This window comes from Mus caroli, chromosome 7, assembly GCF_900094665.2.
Source record: "Mus caroli chromosome 7, CAROLI_EIJ_v1.1, whole genome shotgun sequence".
In the NCBI taxonomy this organism is placed as follows: Eukaryota; Metazoa; Chordata; class Mammalia; order Rodentia; family Muridae; genus Mus; species Mus caroli.
This window is the reverse complement of record NC_034576.1, coordinates 16688794-16702283: the sequence shown is the minus strand read 5'-3', so window position 1 is coordinate 16702283 and position 13490 is coordinate 16688794. Positions and strand designations below refer to the sequence as shown.

General features: G+C 42.8%; 1 protein-coding gene across 1 annotated transcript; it reads right to left on the bottom strand.

Moving 5' to 3' along the window:
* Positions 1 to 3294: 3294 nt before the first annotated feature.
* Positions 3295 to 13068, bottom strand: LOC110298777 (pregnancy-specific glycoprotein 22-like). Its single transcript, XM_021168221.1, has 5 exons — positions 12886 to 13068; positions 11576 to 11935; positions 7364 to 7723; positions 4956 to 5315; positions 3295 to 3947 (listed from the first exon to the last, which is right to left on the bottom strand). Exons 2-5 carry the CDS (start codon positions 11778 to 11780, stop codon positions 3664 to 3666), a joined length of 1209 nt encoding a protein of 402 aa, XP_021023880.1. The 5' UTR covers positions 11781 to 11935; positions 12886 to 13068; the 3' UTR covers positions 3295 to 3663.
* Positions 13069 to 13490: the final 422 nt, after the last annotated feature.

Sequence of the window (13490 nt, the reverse complement as noted above, 5' to 3'; positions counted from 1 at the left end):
GGGGTCGTGTCCTATATTTTGGCAATGTACCCGATCTATTGGAACATTCTGGGGTTGTTCCAGGAGGCCCTTATCTCAAAAATGTTCTTGGAACAGTCCTCAGTTAGGAGGGGTAGGACTCTGGGGCGAAGAGTTCAGGTCTTCAGTTGGGAGGGGTTGGACTCTGGGGTGAAGAGTTCAGGTGGCCAATAATTTTCCTCCTTCAACAGCAATGTCTGGAATTATTTTACTTCCTGGTAGAAGTTGACCTTTGAGTCCATCCTCCACCCTGGGCGGTGTGTAAACTGTTTGCTTCAAGCTTTTTAGAGAACACGTTGAGTTTCTTGAAGGCTGCTCCCATAAGACCCTGTATAGCATAACTACTTGATGGCAATAAAATCAGGTTTTGGAAGCCTTCTCTCCAGTATTGAAGAACAAGTGTGTTTTTAAAACAGTGTTTTCTGTGCTTGTGGTATCACAATGGGAATTGGTGCAAGATCCTCCTTGCTCAGAAAAGAACCAAAAGGTAACTGAGCAGCTCCAGCTTGCGTGGTGACTATTGGTGTGTCTGTGAGGCAGCATCCAGAGTATGGGCTGAGGTTGTCTGTATCAAGAGGTTAGTTATTTCTGTGAAGTTGCTTGGCTTGTGTTTGAGGCCAGGTCTGGTTTTGATTTTGTTGGTGCTACGTGGTTGCCTACCTGCAGCTGCCCAGCCCAGGCCTAGGGTCAGTGGTGCTTCCTGTTTCTCCATGGCCACAGGAATGATTACATATCTTTCAGGTGTGAGATATGTCAGGTGTGAGATATCTGTCAGGTGTGAGATATCTGTCAGGTGTGAGATATCTGTCAGGTGTGAGATATCATCTGTCAGGTATAAGCACAGTCCTTTCTTTGTCCTTTGGAGTTGGTTCACTGGCTCTGGCCTTTTATGAACTAGGTCTTCACCCCAACACTCCAGCCCATGGAGTTTGACTAGGAGGCAATCTAAAGGCCAGTCCAGTGCACTGGGTCGTGGCAACTAAAGGAAAGGCTGCGTGCAGACATAGGCTTCTTGTGGTGAGGGAAGCTTTTTTTGTACCTCAGCCCCACCCTTACCTACATTTCAGTGCCATTGTAGTTTGGTGTCTTGCCTACTGTTCTCAGGGTTGGGACACTTTTTCCTTTTGTTTTTGTTTTTTGGGGTTTTTTTTCGTTGGTTGGTTGGTTGGGTTTGGTGTAGGGAAGGAATAAGATGGGGTTACAAGACAAGGTTTTTCTAGGTAGCCCTGACTGTCCTGGAACTCACTTTGTAGGCCAGGCTGCCCTCAAACTCAAGAGATCCACCTGTCTTTGCCTCCAGTGCTAGGATTAACGGTGTTCCCTGCCACTGCCTGGTTCCAATTATTCAGTGATGGGGCCTTGCAGAATCAAGGGCTGGATTGCAGTCATCTTTGGAGTTGATTACTGGCTATGTGAGAGAGAGGATTTTCTCATAAAAAAGATGAATTTGGGGCTCAGTGTCTTTTGTAAGTGCCTGAATAAGTAATCTGGGCTATGTGCATAGAAAGTCTCATGAGAAAGGTGACTTTACACCTCAGAGTCTCTAATTATCTTACAAGATAAAGCTGACCTTGAGGCTTGACTCTTCTATGTACCCTTGTTGCAGCTTGTGTAGTTGACTAGGAACACCTGCAGACACAGTATCAGAACATAACAAATGGGGGTGAAGGCAGAATTGGAGGAAGATGGGGACTGGGTACAACAGCCAAAGTTATTTTAACCAGCATCTCAGGAGATACTGTGTAATGTCTCATCACAGGCCTGAGAGTGCTCTGCAGGAAATCCGGGAAGGGCCATCTTCTCAGAGGATGTGTGTTAGGGAAAATAAATGTTCAGAGCACAGGCTTCAACTCAAGTGGAAAGTTTCTGTGGTGGCCATCAACAGCTTCTGAGGTGGGTGACACTGCTGCCTTCCCAGGAGGCAGGGCCACTCTGTGTCTGGTGGAATCATTCTGGAGAATTAGGTTTTCTCCTAAGGGCAAAATGTGTGTGGATGTTGCCTCTTACACTATATTTACTTTTGAAGTTGCACTTGTTCACCTACCAGTGTTTACAGAATCCTGTGTATGGGATGCTTTTTCTATAATAAAGTATTTTTATTTGTAAAAAAAAAAAAAAAGAATATGGAGTCTCAAATGATTATCTCTTGTCATAAAACAAGGCTTCCAGTTGCTGGCATGGGTTGCATTCAATTGAATTGTAGGCCATGCAAGTCCCATGGAAATCTCCAAACCCAGGATGAAGCTAAAGCAAAAGGCTGCTCTCCGCAAACTAACAAGAGGGCCCCATTGCCAAGGACAGCACAAATAAATAACCCACGTAACATGGAGAAGTTGAGCTGGTGCCTACATGAAGCCTTAATCCCTAATTTGTCTTTTTGGTGCAGGAAAAGAAAAAAAAAATGTGGATACTAACTCAGCTACAAAACTATTCCCATACTATTTGTCCTGCCTGAAAAATACAATAGGGCTGTAGTGGCCCAGAACTTCTGAGAATAACAAACCAATGTCTGATTTCCTTAAGAGTCACTTCACAAAAAGAAACCTATATCCAATGCTGATTGTGTAACCAGGAACCAGAGACTAAATAGCCAAAATATATAGAATGAATCCAAACAGGACTTCAAAAACAAACTGTCTTAGTCAGGGTTTCTATTCCTGCACAAATATCATGACCAAGAAGCAAGTTGGGGAGGAAAGGGTTTATTCAGCATACACTTCCATGTTGCTGTTCATCACCAAAGGAAGCAGGAGCTGATGCAGAGGCCATGGAGGGATGTTCCTTACTGTCTTGCTTCCTCTGGCTTGCTCAGCTTGCTTTCTTATAGAAACCAAGACTACCAGCCCAAGGATTGCACCACCCACAATGGGTCCTCCTGCTTTGATTGCTAATTGAGAAAATGCCTTACAGTTGGATCTCATGGAGGCACTTCACCAACTGAAGCTCCTTTCTCTGTGATAACTCCAGCCTGTGTCAAGTTGACCCACAAAACCATCCAGTACACAAACAAAAAAATCAATAAAATTATTCCTAATGATATTCTGCTATACTCATAGATCAGTGACTTATCCAGTCATCACTAGAGAGACTTCCTCTAGCAGAAGGTGGAAATAGAACAGATGCAGAGACACATAGCCAAACATTATGCACACAGAGACTACTTAATACCACTGTGAAACATGGGCAGTGTTTCCCCCTGTCACTCTTCCTCACTTCACATGCAGAACTAGGAGGCACTCGTGTTAGATGAAATAGTTAAACATTGAATATTTTTGAGTATATGACAGGATGCATTTATTTCTATTCAAACACTGCAACATTTAAACAGCAGACTCAAAGTTTGGGGGCTCTCAAAATTGATTCCCATGTATTCTGATGACTGGCTATATATCTGAGCCACAACTTAAATCTTTGATGCCTTTGCATTTCTGTTTATTACATTGATGTCTGTTTTCCTTTGGAGACAGAGTCTCATTTTAAGTCCTGGTCTGTCCTTATACACACAATTATCCCAGCATTACAGACATTACTCACGATGGTGGCTGTACCTGAGTGGTAACTGACAATTTTCACCATAATTTTACTCCATTTTGTACCTTATCAATAAAGAAATGCCCCCACTCCTTTATAGGATGAAAGGAAGAGTCACTCATTCGTCACAGCCAGGCTGACTGGGAGACTGGTCTGTGAACTGACTGGGTTAGAGACCTCACATTGGTACTCTCCAGCATCCTCCTTCCTGACAGGATCTATGCTGAGTTGGCACTTTGTTGGGGATAGTGTCATCCTCTCTGTAAGCTGCAGACTCTGGTTATTGAAGATCCAATGGATGAAGATTCCAGTGTCAGCTGAGAGGCAGGTGAGGACCACAGAGCTCTGTATTGTGACCGTGGTGTTGGTGACTCGAATGAAGGGCTGTGACACAGGCTCTGTAAAAATAGAGAGGACCAAATGACAGAAGTCCTACAGAGAGATCAGCCATCCCCTCTGTAGTTCACACTTAAAGACTTTAAAGGGAGAAACTAGAACTGTAACTGGTAGGCATATCTTGTGCTTTTGATCTGCCACCCAGGATGTGTGACCCACATTCAGCCAGTATTTCCTGTCTCAGTTGTCCTGTAACAGAACACATTGTAAATAATCATTGCTGTTTCTGTGAGTTAAGCTTAGTTGTTAGCAGTCACCTGGGGTGAGAGAGCTGTTCAAGTAAGCAGTATCTTTTGCAAGTATCTAGGGATGAGAATTCCCTAGGCTGGACCCTTATCAATGTCTCAAGTAGTTTCCTGCTCCTTTGTTTCTACCATGGGAACATTGACCTTCCTGTGAGTCTCCTAAGCCCATCAGAACAATTGGCTATGTCCCAGACACATGTCCACTGAGACTCGGGAGAAGGAGATGCAAAGGTGACCTATATAAATGTAGCTGTGAGAGCGATGCACAGCTGGTTCCACACTCTATGGGTTTTTAAGACTCAGTAAAGACTTGTTCTCTGTCAACTCTAACAGGAAATAAAAACTAAGAAGTCACAAAATTTTTCCACAGTGTCACTTTGAGTTAAACTAGGGAAAGAGTTTTGGAGTCAGGGCTTCCTGGTGCTCTCTGTAGGGACCCCATGTCTTCCTCAGCCAGAGCCTGTCTGAGTCCCACAGGGTCTTTCATGGGTCCATGTTTATGGTGTGAGGCACAAGAATCTGCATCGAGTATGATGTCTTTGAGGTGAATTATCCCACACACATTCTCTTCTGTGGAAGTGGACACTGGTGAGGGATTCTGATCTACTGTAGTTTTTCTACCTCATGTATGTCACACAGTAACTACTCAATCCCCACTGTGGAAACACAGTCCAGTGGGACAGAGAACAAGCACAACCCAGTCCTGAGAGTTCAATGTAGGAATAAGTCAGACCCAGTAGCCAAAAGTTGTAGGGAGTCACTTACTGTTTACATATAATTGCACCTGTGCTTTTTCAATTTTGAAATCTCTGCTTAAAGTTTCTAGTATGTACATTCCTGCATCTTTCTCAGTGGCATTCTGGAGCAGGAGGAATCCATTGGTGTACACACGCTCTCTTCTTCTGAGTTCACTTCCACGTGTGGTGGAATTCATTGCTCTGCTGTACTCTGTGATTTTCAATATCTCAGCCCCATACACTGATTTGTACCAAGAAAAAGTTTGAAGATCTTTTGGCAGGTTATGAACCATGAAAAGAACACTTTCTCTTTCAACAGCATAGCGTGGCACTGGTTCAATCATGAGTTGAGAAGAGGTAAGGGGATTACAGCATGGAGAAAGGGAAGCTGGAAAGGAAAAAAATAAAATTCCATCACAAGTGATCTTTGTGCTTAATGGAAAGATGACTATTTCTGTCCTGAGAATATAAATGTGACATTCTGCCTAGAGTTGTAAATGTAAATGTGTCTTTATCAAAGTCAGCAATGTGACTTTGTCCATTCCCTCAGTGCCCTTGAAAATGTCATTTCCTCTTCATGGAGGTGTCCCTTTAAGTGTCTACATGGCTGCTCCCACACTGCACTGTCAGCCACTGTATATATTCATGCACACTGTAGTTTGAGATGATGCCTCTACTGAAATATATGGGCCCAAGATTTCCACTTTTTGTTTTTTGTTTTTAGTTTGCTTTGTAGCTCCAGTCAACCCCTGATATCACTGTCTAGATGCCTTTAATGTTCTGCTCTGCTCTGTGTCCTACAGGCTGGATCTGAATGAGGAATGGTAGCAATCTGATCTTCAGACTAGGCTCAGGCCTTGGAAAAGGCTAGGGTATTGGGCTAGCTGGGTTTATATGAGCTAATAATAATATAGAGTCCTTTTGAAAGACAAGGCTTCAATTGAAAATGCTACCACCAGGTGTGGGAGAAAGATGCATTCCAGCTACAACCTTTGCTGCCTGCAGCAGGCAGAGAGCTGACCCCAAAGGTCAAAAGAGCTGGAGAGCTGTCCCTGCCCCTCAAAGATTCATTTGGGAGAACAGGCACTGCACTTCGCCTGGACTACATAGAAGAGCTGGTTCTAGTGGTGTGGGTGTGAATGTGGGAGTGGATGTGGGTGAGCCAGCCCCCAAGGGATTAAGAGCAGAAGAGCTGACCCTTCCAGGGCAGTAATGAGAGCTTGACCTGGTGGTGTGGGTGAGGGAGAGCTGGTGGGATGACCAACTCAGCTACTACCCAGGCCCAGATCCAGGGCTTTGAGTTGGCCCACCACAACATCTATGAACTGCTAGAGCACATGAAGAAACCAGTGCTGCTGATCCAAGGCAAAAGGATACATGAGAGACAGGGCAACAACAGGATATCTGAAAGGAGTACCAGTGAAGAGCTAGTATTGATACTATAGCAGAATGTACAGACCTTAAACCAGAACAGTGACTCACTGCAACAAATATTTGCAAGTAAAGATGTGTAGACAAAAGGGTATACTATAGAACACTACAACACACTACAGTTTCCATGATGAGATTTTTTTCCTTTTTTTGTTTACTTTTGTTTTTGTTGTTGTTGCTGCTGTTGTTTTCTGTTGGAGGGGATTACAAGTGCAGAAGGCAGATATGAAGTGACAAGATGAGTGGAGTTGTGGCACATGATGTGAAGTTCACATAGAATCAGTAAATAGTTGTTTTTCAAAGAAAATGCCACCACCAGAGTGGCCTATAGGCAAGCCTATAATTTATTTTTAACTGGGGATTGATATGGGTGGATCAGTCTCTTACAGGCAGTTTTGCCTATGGGCTAGGGAATCTGGGTGATATAAAACAGCAAATTGAACATGACATGAGGACCAAGCCCCTAAACAGGACTCCTTTATGGTGCCCACATCAGCTCCTGGATTTTGTTGAGGAAACTCATATGTTTGGAGTTAATAAATACCCAAATTTGACATAGCACAAACAAAACAAAACAAACAAACAAACAAACAACGTTGTTCCCTATCACCTCTGAGAGAAAGTAGAAGTTTAATACCAAAACAATTCTCCCCAGGATCACTTTAGTCCAACCATGGAAAGATGACAGGGTTCAGGGTTCCGTGGTGCTCACCTTTCCTTGAGGATGCCATGGTTTCCTCAAATGCCTGGCTAGAGTCCTAAGAGATTAGGAAGAGTATTATACCATAGGTTGAGTTAGTTTCCATCAAGGTCTTCCTTGATGGGGGTTGGGAGTCAGAGGACAAAGTCTGATCTATGGCCATTTATTTCTTACATATGTGTCTTGTACCAAGTGCTAAAAAATCAACATGGGAACACAGTGAAGACAGGAGGGAGGCACAGGCTATGGCAGCCCTGTCTATTTAAGCCCCACACTGCACTAAACTATCACAGAGAATTACTTACCGTCTACCTGGAGTTGTACATGTGCTAATTCTGTTTTCATATCTGTACTTAGAGTTCGTAGGGTGTATAATCCACTGTCCTTCCATGTGACATTGTAGAACATGAGGGATCCATTGCTGTATATTGTCTCTCTACCACTGTGTAAAGGCCCATGCACACTTAAATTTCTGTCTATTATGTGTCTTGCAACCTCAAGATTCCTGGACACAATCATCCCTTTGTACCAGAAAAGGGATCGAAGATTCCCCTGGAGATTGTGAACAACTAGAAGAACACTTCCCCCTTCAGCAACTTTGGGTGGCACTGATTCAATAGTGAGCTGGGCAGAGGGGGAAAGAGGTCCACAAGTCCAAAAGAAGGCTAGAAGAGAAGAAAAAGATCCATCAATATTAGGACCATCCATTTGGCTAAGTGCCAAGGACCAACCTCAGCTTGCAGAGGGATTCTAAGGAAAGAGTGTCTGAGAGCAGCAAAACAAATGACTCAAAGTCAAACTGTGGGTTACAAAAGCTATCTTGAGACAGCTTTTCAAACTGTCTTCTCTATGTTCTGCTCAAGACAGCTTTTTGTTACTTTTCTAAAAACTCCCAGGATAGCTCATCACTTTAAGATCAAAGATTATTCACTATCAATCCAATCATTCACTCCAGGTTCCATTTTGATTAGCCCACAAATCAGCATTCTTTGACCCTAGCCCATTGATTCTTAGAAAGAGACAGCAAGCAATTTTTTATGTTGCAAATTAATTCAGAAATCAGCCTGCCAGATTTGAAGCACAAACAATAAGCAAGCTTGGTGGGACCCCACCCTGAAATTACCACTCTTACCACCCCTGGGCATGGACCTAAACTCCCTCTACCCCAGGCTGGCCTTGAACTCAGAAATTTGCCTGCCTTTGTAAGCACAAACAAATACTTACCTGTGTGGGATCTTGCTCTGCAAATGACATTCCCTAAATATCTTTTTTCCCTTCCATAGTATCATTCTGACAAGCTGACTTATAGTGCAGCTGGCTCTGTTCTTTTAGATTTGTGAAGCTCCTTATACAATTGTATCCTTATATTTTGCATAGTTGAGAAATTATATATTTTTGAGCTCATGTTTTCAGAGTTCTTTCCCACATCCTTAAAGGCTGTTCTGAAGGTTTCAGCATTTACCATTTTACTGAGACATAGACATACCCTCACCTCCCAAACTTAATGCTGCTTCTAATTATCATGGAGTCATTAACCTTAGCAAGGAGAATATTTTCCAATACCTTGGTAGAGAGAATAGTTCCTGAAGGAAGCACATGAAGTAATATATATGTATATAATATACACACACAAACAATTCTTATACCCACATCAACACTCAGAGAGGCTCATGACCTGCTGGCTCTGTTCCAGGGGTAGGAATACTGTCATGCCATCCCTGCCATGGCCATGTCAGACTTGGCAGCTAAGATGAGGCCCTGTGTCCTGAGCATGTGTGTCTGTTGCGCAGCCAAAGTAGGTGGTATCTCTGTGTCCTACACTGTGTCCCCATACAGTTTTCATTTTCCCTGGATGGTGCCCTCTCCTCAGTTGTCAACATATCTCTGGTTCTCTAGCATCCAATTCCTGTTCACATTTAGAATATGTTGCTATTGGTGTGATGCCTGCACAAACTCTTCCCCATTATCCTTGCTTCTTAATTCTCTGAATCTTTTTGTTGTTACCTTTATGTTCCTCTTTTGGTTCCAGTTAATACCTGACTTTACCTTCTAGCTTTATTTATAGGTCTTCCAGTCCTCTAGGACCAGGATACCTTAATAACTGTGCTTTGTCTTATTTTTTTTAATTCTAAAAAAAAAAAAAACTCAGATACCTATGAAAAATGAATGAATGAATGAATGAATAATGTTGCAGGACCCTGTATGCCCATAGATTTATTTAAGAAATCCATAGGTTTGGGGACATAGTATTGAATCATTCCATTTGCTTTAAGTTTTTATACTTTACATATTGTATTTACATGTGAGCAGGGCCACAACAGCAAGTATCAGTGTGGATGGGTGGGTACAAAGCACAGTACTTAGGTAGATGCCAGAGGACTTCTGTTCATTGGCCTCAACTTGTCAGACAATGAAGGAAATGCCTGTACCCTTTCAACCATGTCACAACACCAGCTTGATTTTTTTTATTTCAATTGTCAAACTGAGAAAATTAGTCTTCAAAATATTGTGGTCTTGGTGATTAACTTTGTGTAAGAACAATGTGTCCCTGAGCCTTACTGTATCTTGTTCAATCACAACTTCCTGATGCTGAGCCTCTGTACCATTCTGTCTCTTCTTCTACAAACCCTGAGACTATTCTTATGTCTTGTGCCACTCAGGATACTGAAGACAGTAAGTGAGTCCTCTCTTCTTACCCATTGTCAACTTGCATTTTCCTATCCTATGAGCAGGAACCTGTGATAGGTGGCGCACCATTTGCAGAGGGATACAAGTGTGCCTCCCTATTCTCAGTAGCCTGATATGCCCTCCTTCTGTGGCACATCTACTACTGCATAGCTCACAAGCTTTTGTCTACTGCATAGCTCACAAGTTTTTGTCCTTCCCCTTTCTGAACTGAACTTCCCAGGAAAGAACACCACTCATATTCCCATAGACTATAGGTGATTTTTTTATTAAAAAAAAAAAAAAAAACATTGTCTTGCCCCTCTCTTGTCCTTTTGTTTCAGTTCCTCAGAACATGGAGTGAGCATCAAAGCTGATGAGCATTCCCATGACCTAGAAGAATAGTGGATGGCCCTGGGGCTTCCCTCATGGTCTTGGTCTGTCAACACCAAAAAGAAAACCCTACACAACTGTGAAACACAAAAACTCAGCAGTGCATCCAGTCTGCCCTGTGTCCTCAATGATCTAGAAAGATGAAATTTGCTCTCAACATACTGACCAAGATGTCCACGAAGCTTCTAAGATAACATCTGAGTGATCATGGTGAAGGGGACAGATATATCCTCATTGGAGTCACCAGTCAGGGTTCTAACCCAAGACAAAGACCTAGGAGCATATGTATAAGGAGCCATGGGTGTGTGGGAGGAGGCAACCTGATTCCTGGAAAGAGGCTGTGGAATCCTTCTTCCCAACATAAGATTTCATGACGATACTCCCACTTTGCCTGCTTACTAAGCTGTGTAATGGCTCCGCCCATGTGCTCACTGGTATTTCTGAGATACCTTGGACTTCTCTCTAGTTGATTCCCCTTATCTATTCTATATTTACCAATGAAATACATAAAACAAAAACTTATTACCATCTCTTGGCAGTGTATCAGACACACTAAGCAGGCAAGAGGTATAAGAATTCTGTGTCCATGATTTCCAGGTCAATAGAAATGTTGGTGGAATCAAGATACTAGGTAAGTTCCTGGTTCAGGAAAATAGTTTCCTGAATGTTGTTTTTTTTTTTTTTTTTATATTGATGCTGCCCACTGTTAATAACTGGTGGAACTGTAGTTAACATCTTGGGAGCTATTCAGAGCCACAGAACCTGTTTCTATTTGCATACAGGAGAGAATTCCCTGAGCTGGAACCCAGAAAACAAACACTTGTCAGAAGACCAGTGTCATCTGTCTCTTATGTTGATGACATGACCTTCATGTGAAGTCACATAAATCCATCAAAATAGGTCATTAATGACCTGGGCACCTGTCCAGATAAGCTTTTCTGCTGAGTCACTGGAGATATCCAGGGGATCTAGCCTAACCATGACTTTGCTGGCACTTTACTGCTTGGTCCCACATACTACAAGACATTGACTACTTGGTATGACTGTTCTCTGAAAACAAAAAATCAAAATCCAACCTCTGTAAAATGCTTTTCAGGACTATCAGGAGTTGAGTCTGAGATAGAGGTCTGGAGCCAAATATTCCTGGTTCTCTCATCTCTGTAAGTATGCTATGTATTTCTCAACCAGGCCTTATGTTCAGTGTCTAAAGGTATTTCTCAAGTAGACATTCCTGACTGAGTTAACCAATATGCCTCCACTTGTCTCCAATGTGAAGTCAAATAAATGATTTTGATCTATTTCCACTATTTCTACATCACTTGTGTCTGCAACTAAATGCTCAAACCCCAACATGGGGTCACAATGCAGAGATAGATGAGCACATGCCTGGCCTGATAATTCTTTGTGTGTGTCATAGAATGAACCCCATCCAGCACTCAGAGTTCACAAAGATGACTTACTGTACACGTGGAGGTATATGGATGTTGTGGATACAATTTTTCCATGTCTATTTAAGGTTCGTATAGTATAGAATCCTGTGTCCTTCTGGGTGACATTGTGAAGCAGCAGTGATCCATTGCTGAACACTGTCTCTCTACCACTGTGTTCGGGCCCTTTCACGCTGGTGTTAGAGGCCAGTGCATACAATGCAATTCTGAGGTTCATATTTGTCACTCCTTTGAACCAGGCTATGGCTGTAAGATCCTCTGGCAGACTGTAAACAATAATAAGGACATTTTCTCCTTCAGCCACTTGTGGTGGCACTAATTCAATGGTGACTTGGACAGTGGTGGGCAGGAACCAAAAGGTTAAAAGAAAAGCTAAAAGGGAAGAGAGAGAAACCATCAATATTGTGCAGATGTGATAATAACTCAGCTTAGGGGTATGGGTAGGGGTATGCCCACTCTCTTTGATGGAGGTAGGAACATGACCTCTATTCCCTCAGAGTCTCTCACTGTACCATTAACTGTCTAAGTTTCAGGAAAAGACTCAGATACCAGTCCAATAATGAAAGAAAAGAGAAAAATAATGACATAGGGAAGAAAATAAGGAAGGAGGGAAGGAGGGAAGGAGGGAAGGAGGGAGGGAAGGAGGGATGGAGGAAGGAAATGAAGAAAGGAAGGGAGGGAGGGGAGAGAAGGAAGGAGGAAGGGGAAAAGGGAGGGAAAGAGAGGAAGGGAGGGGAGAAAGGAGGGGAAAATATGTTTCCATGGGTTTATCCATGGTTTCCAGGTTTGGTACTAATGGCAATAATTATACTCAAGTGTGATTTAAATGTTTTTACATTTCCTTGTGTATTTGTATGTGTGTATTTTGTGAACGCAGGAGTCTAGTATGTCTATTGCAGTTTCATTGTCCAATCCTGTTTAGAAGTCAGATAAAGTCCAACAGGAGTCTGTTTTCTCTATTTACCATGTGGGACCTGAAGAGTGAATTCAGGTCATATCTCCACACATTGTCACTGGCCTACCTGTGTTTGGTTTCAATTAGAAGAGTCATGTTGTCATGGTTGGAAATGTCAGTCCTCAAAACCTAACAGCCAATATGATTGACTTGAGTGTTTTCTGTTTTACTCCTCACATTCTGACAAAAGATATCTATTAAGCTGCTGAGCCTCTGTTCCTCAAAATACCTTCTGTCCCATGACTACCAGCAAAAACCTCAAGTCTCATCTAAGACTCCTATCCTTTTTAGGAGTTCCCTGCCTACCTCTGAGTTCCCCTCAACCGATCAGAGTTTTCCATCACCATCAGAGAGTTGATACCCTTACCTGAGAGCAGAAGACCCTGCCAGGGTGTACACCCTGGTAGAGAAGCACCAAGGACACCTCCATCTCTCTTCTCACTGTACTGTCCTCTCTTTGAGACGGAGAACTTCCCATACAACACAGCACCAGCATTTGCTGTCCTTCCTTCTTCTGATCTGAGCGCTCTCTCAGGCAGGAGCACTTCCCAGAATCCCATGGCCTGTGGGTGGTGGACTCTATATCCACAGTACTGCTATGTCCCTTCCACTCTCAGTGATGTTCTGCAACACTCTCAACTTTTTTCTCTTTATGTTTCTCCTCCAGGCAACATATTGAGCAACAATGCTGATAAGCATCACTTAGCTGTCAGAGAACTCATCACTGCCTGACTTCTGCTGTGATTTGGCTTTGGGTCTGTCATCATCAAAGTTTAAACTGAAATTTTTTTTAATATAAACACTGAATTAGTCCAACAGCCCTATTTGTTTACCATAACAGTCAACAACAACCAACCTTTCTTTTTCTATGATTGAAAAAAAAAAAAAAACCTTCTGGTCTGCAACTCTACCCAGGGCAGATCAGGCTCTCCAATGCCCCTGCTCACACCCAGAAAGAGCCTGACTCCCAGG

Bases quoted from the DNA above. Each gene is read 5' to 3' on its own strand.
- LOC110298777 (XM_021168221.1), bottom strand. From the start codon at position 11,780: ATGAACCTCAGAATTGCATTGTATGCACTGGCCTCTAACACCAGCGTG. The intron at 7,724-11,575 runs GTAAGTCATCTT...CTTCTCTTCTAG, and splicing joins CATATACCTCCACGTGTACA to CCTTCTTTTGGACTTGTGGA. The intron at 5,316-7,363 runs GTAAGTAATTCT...TTTCCTTTCCAG, and splicing joins TGTACAACTCCAGGTAGACG to CTTCCCTTTCTCCATGCTGT.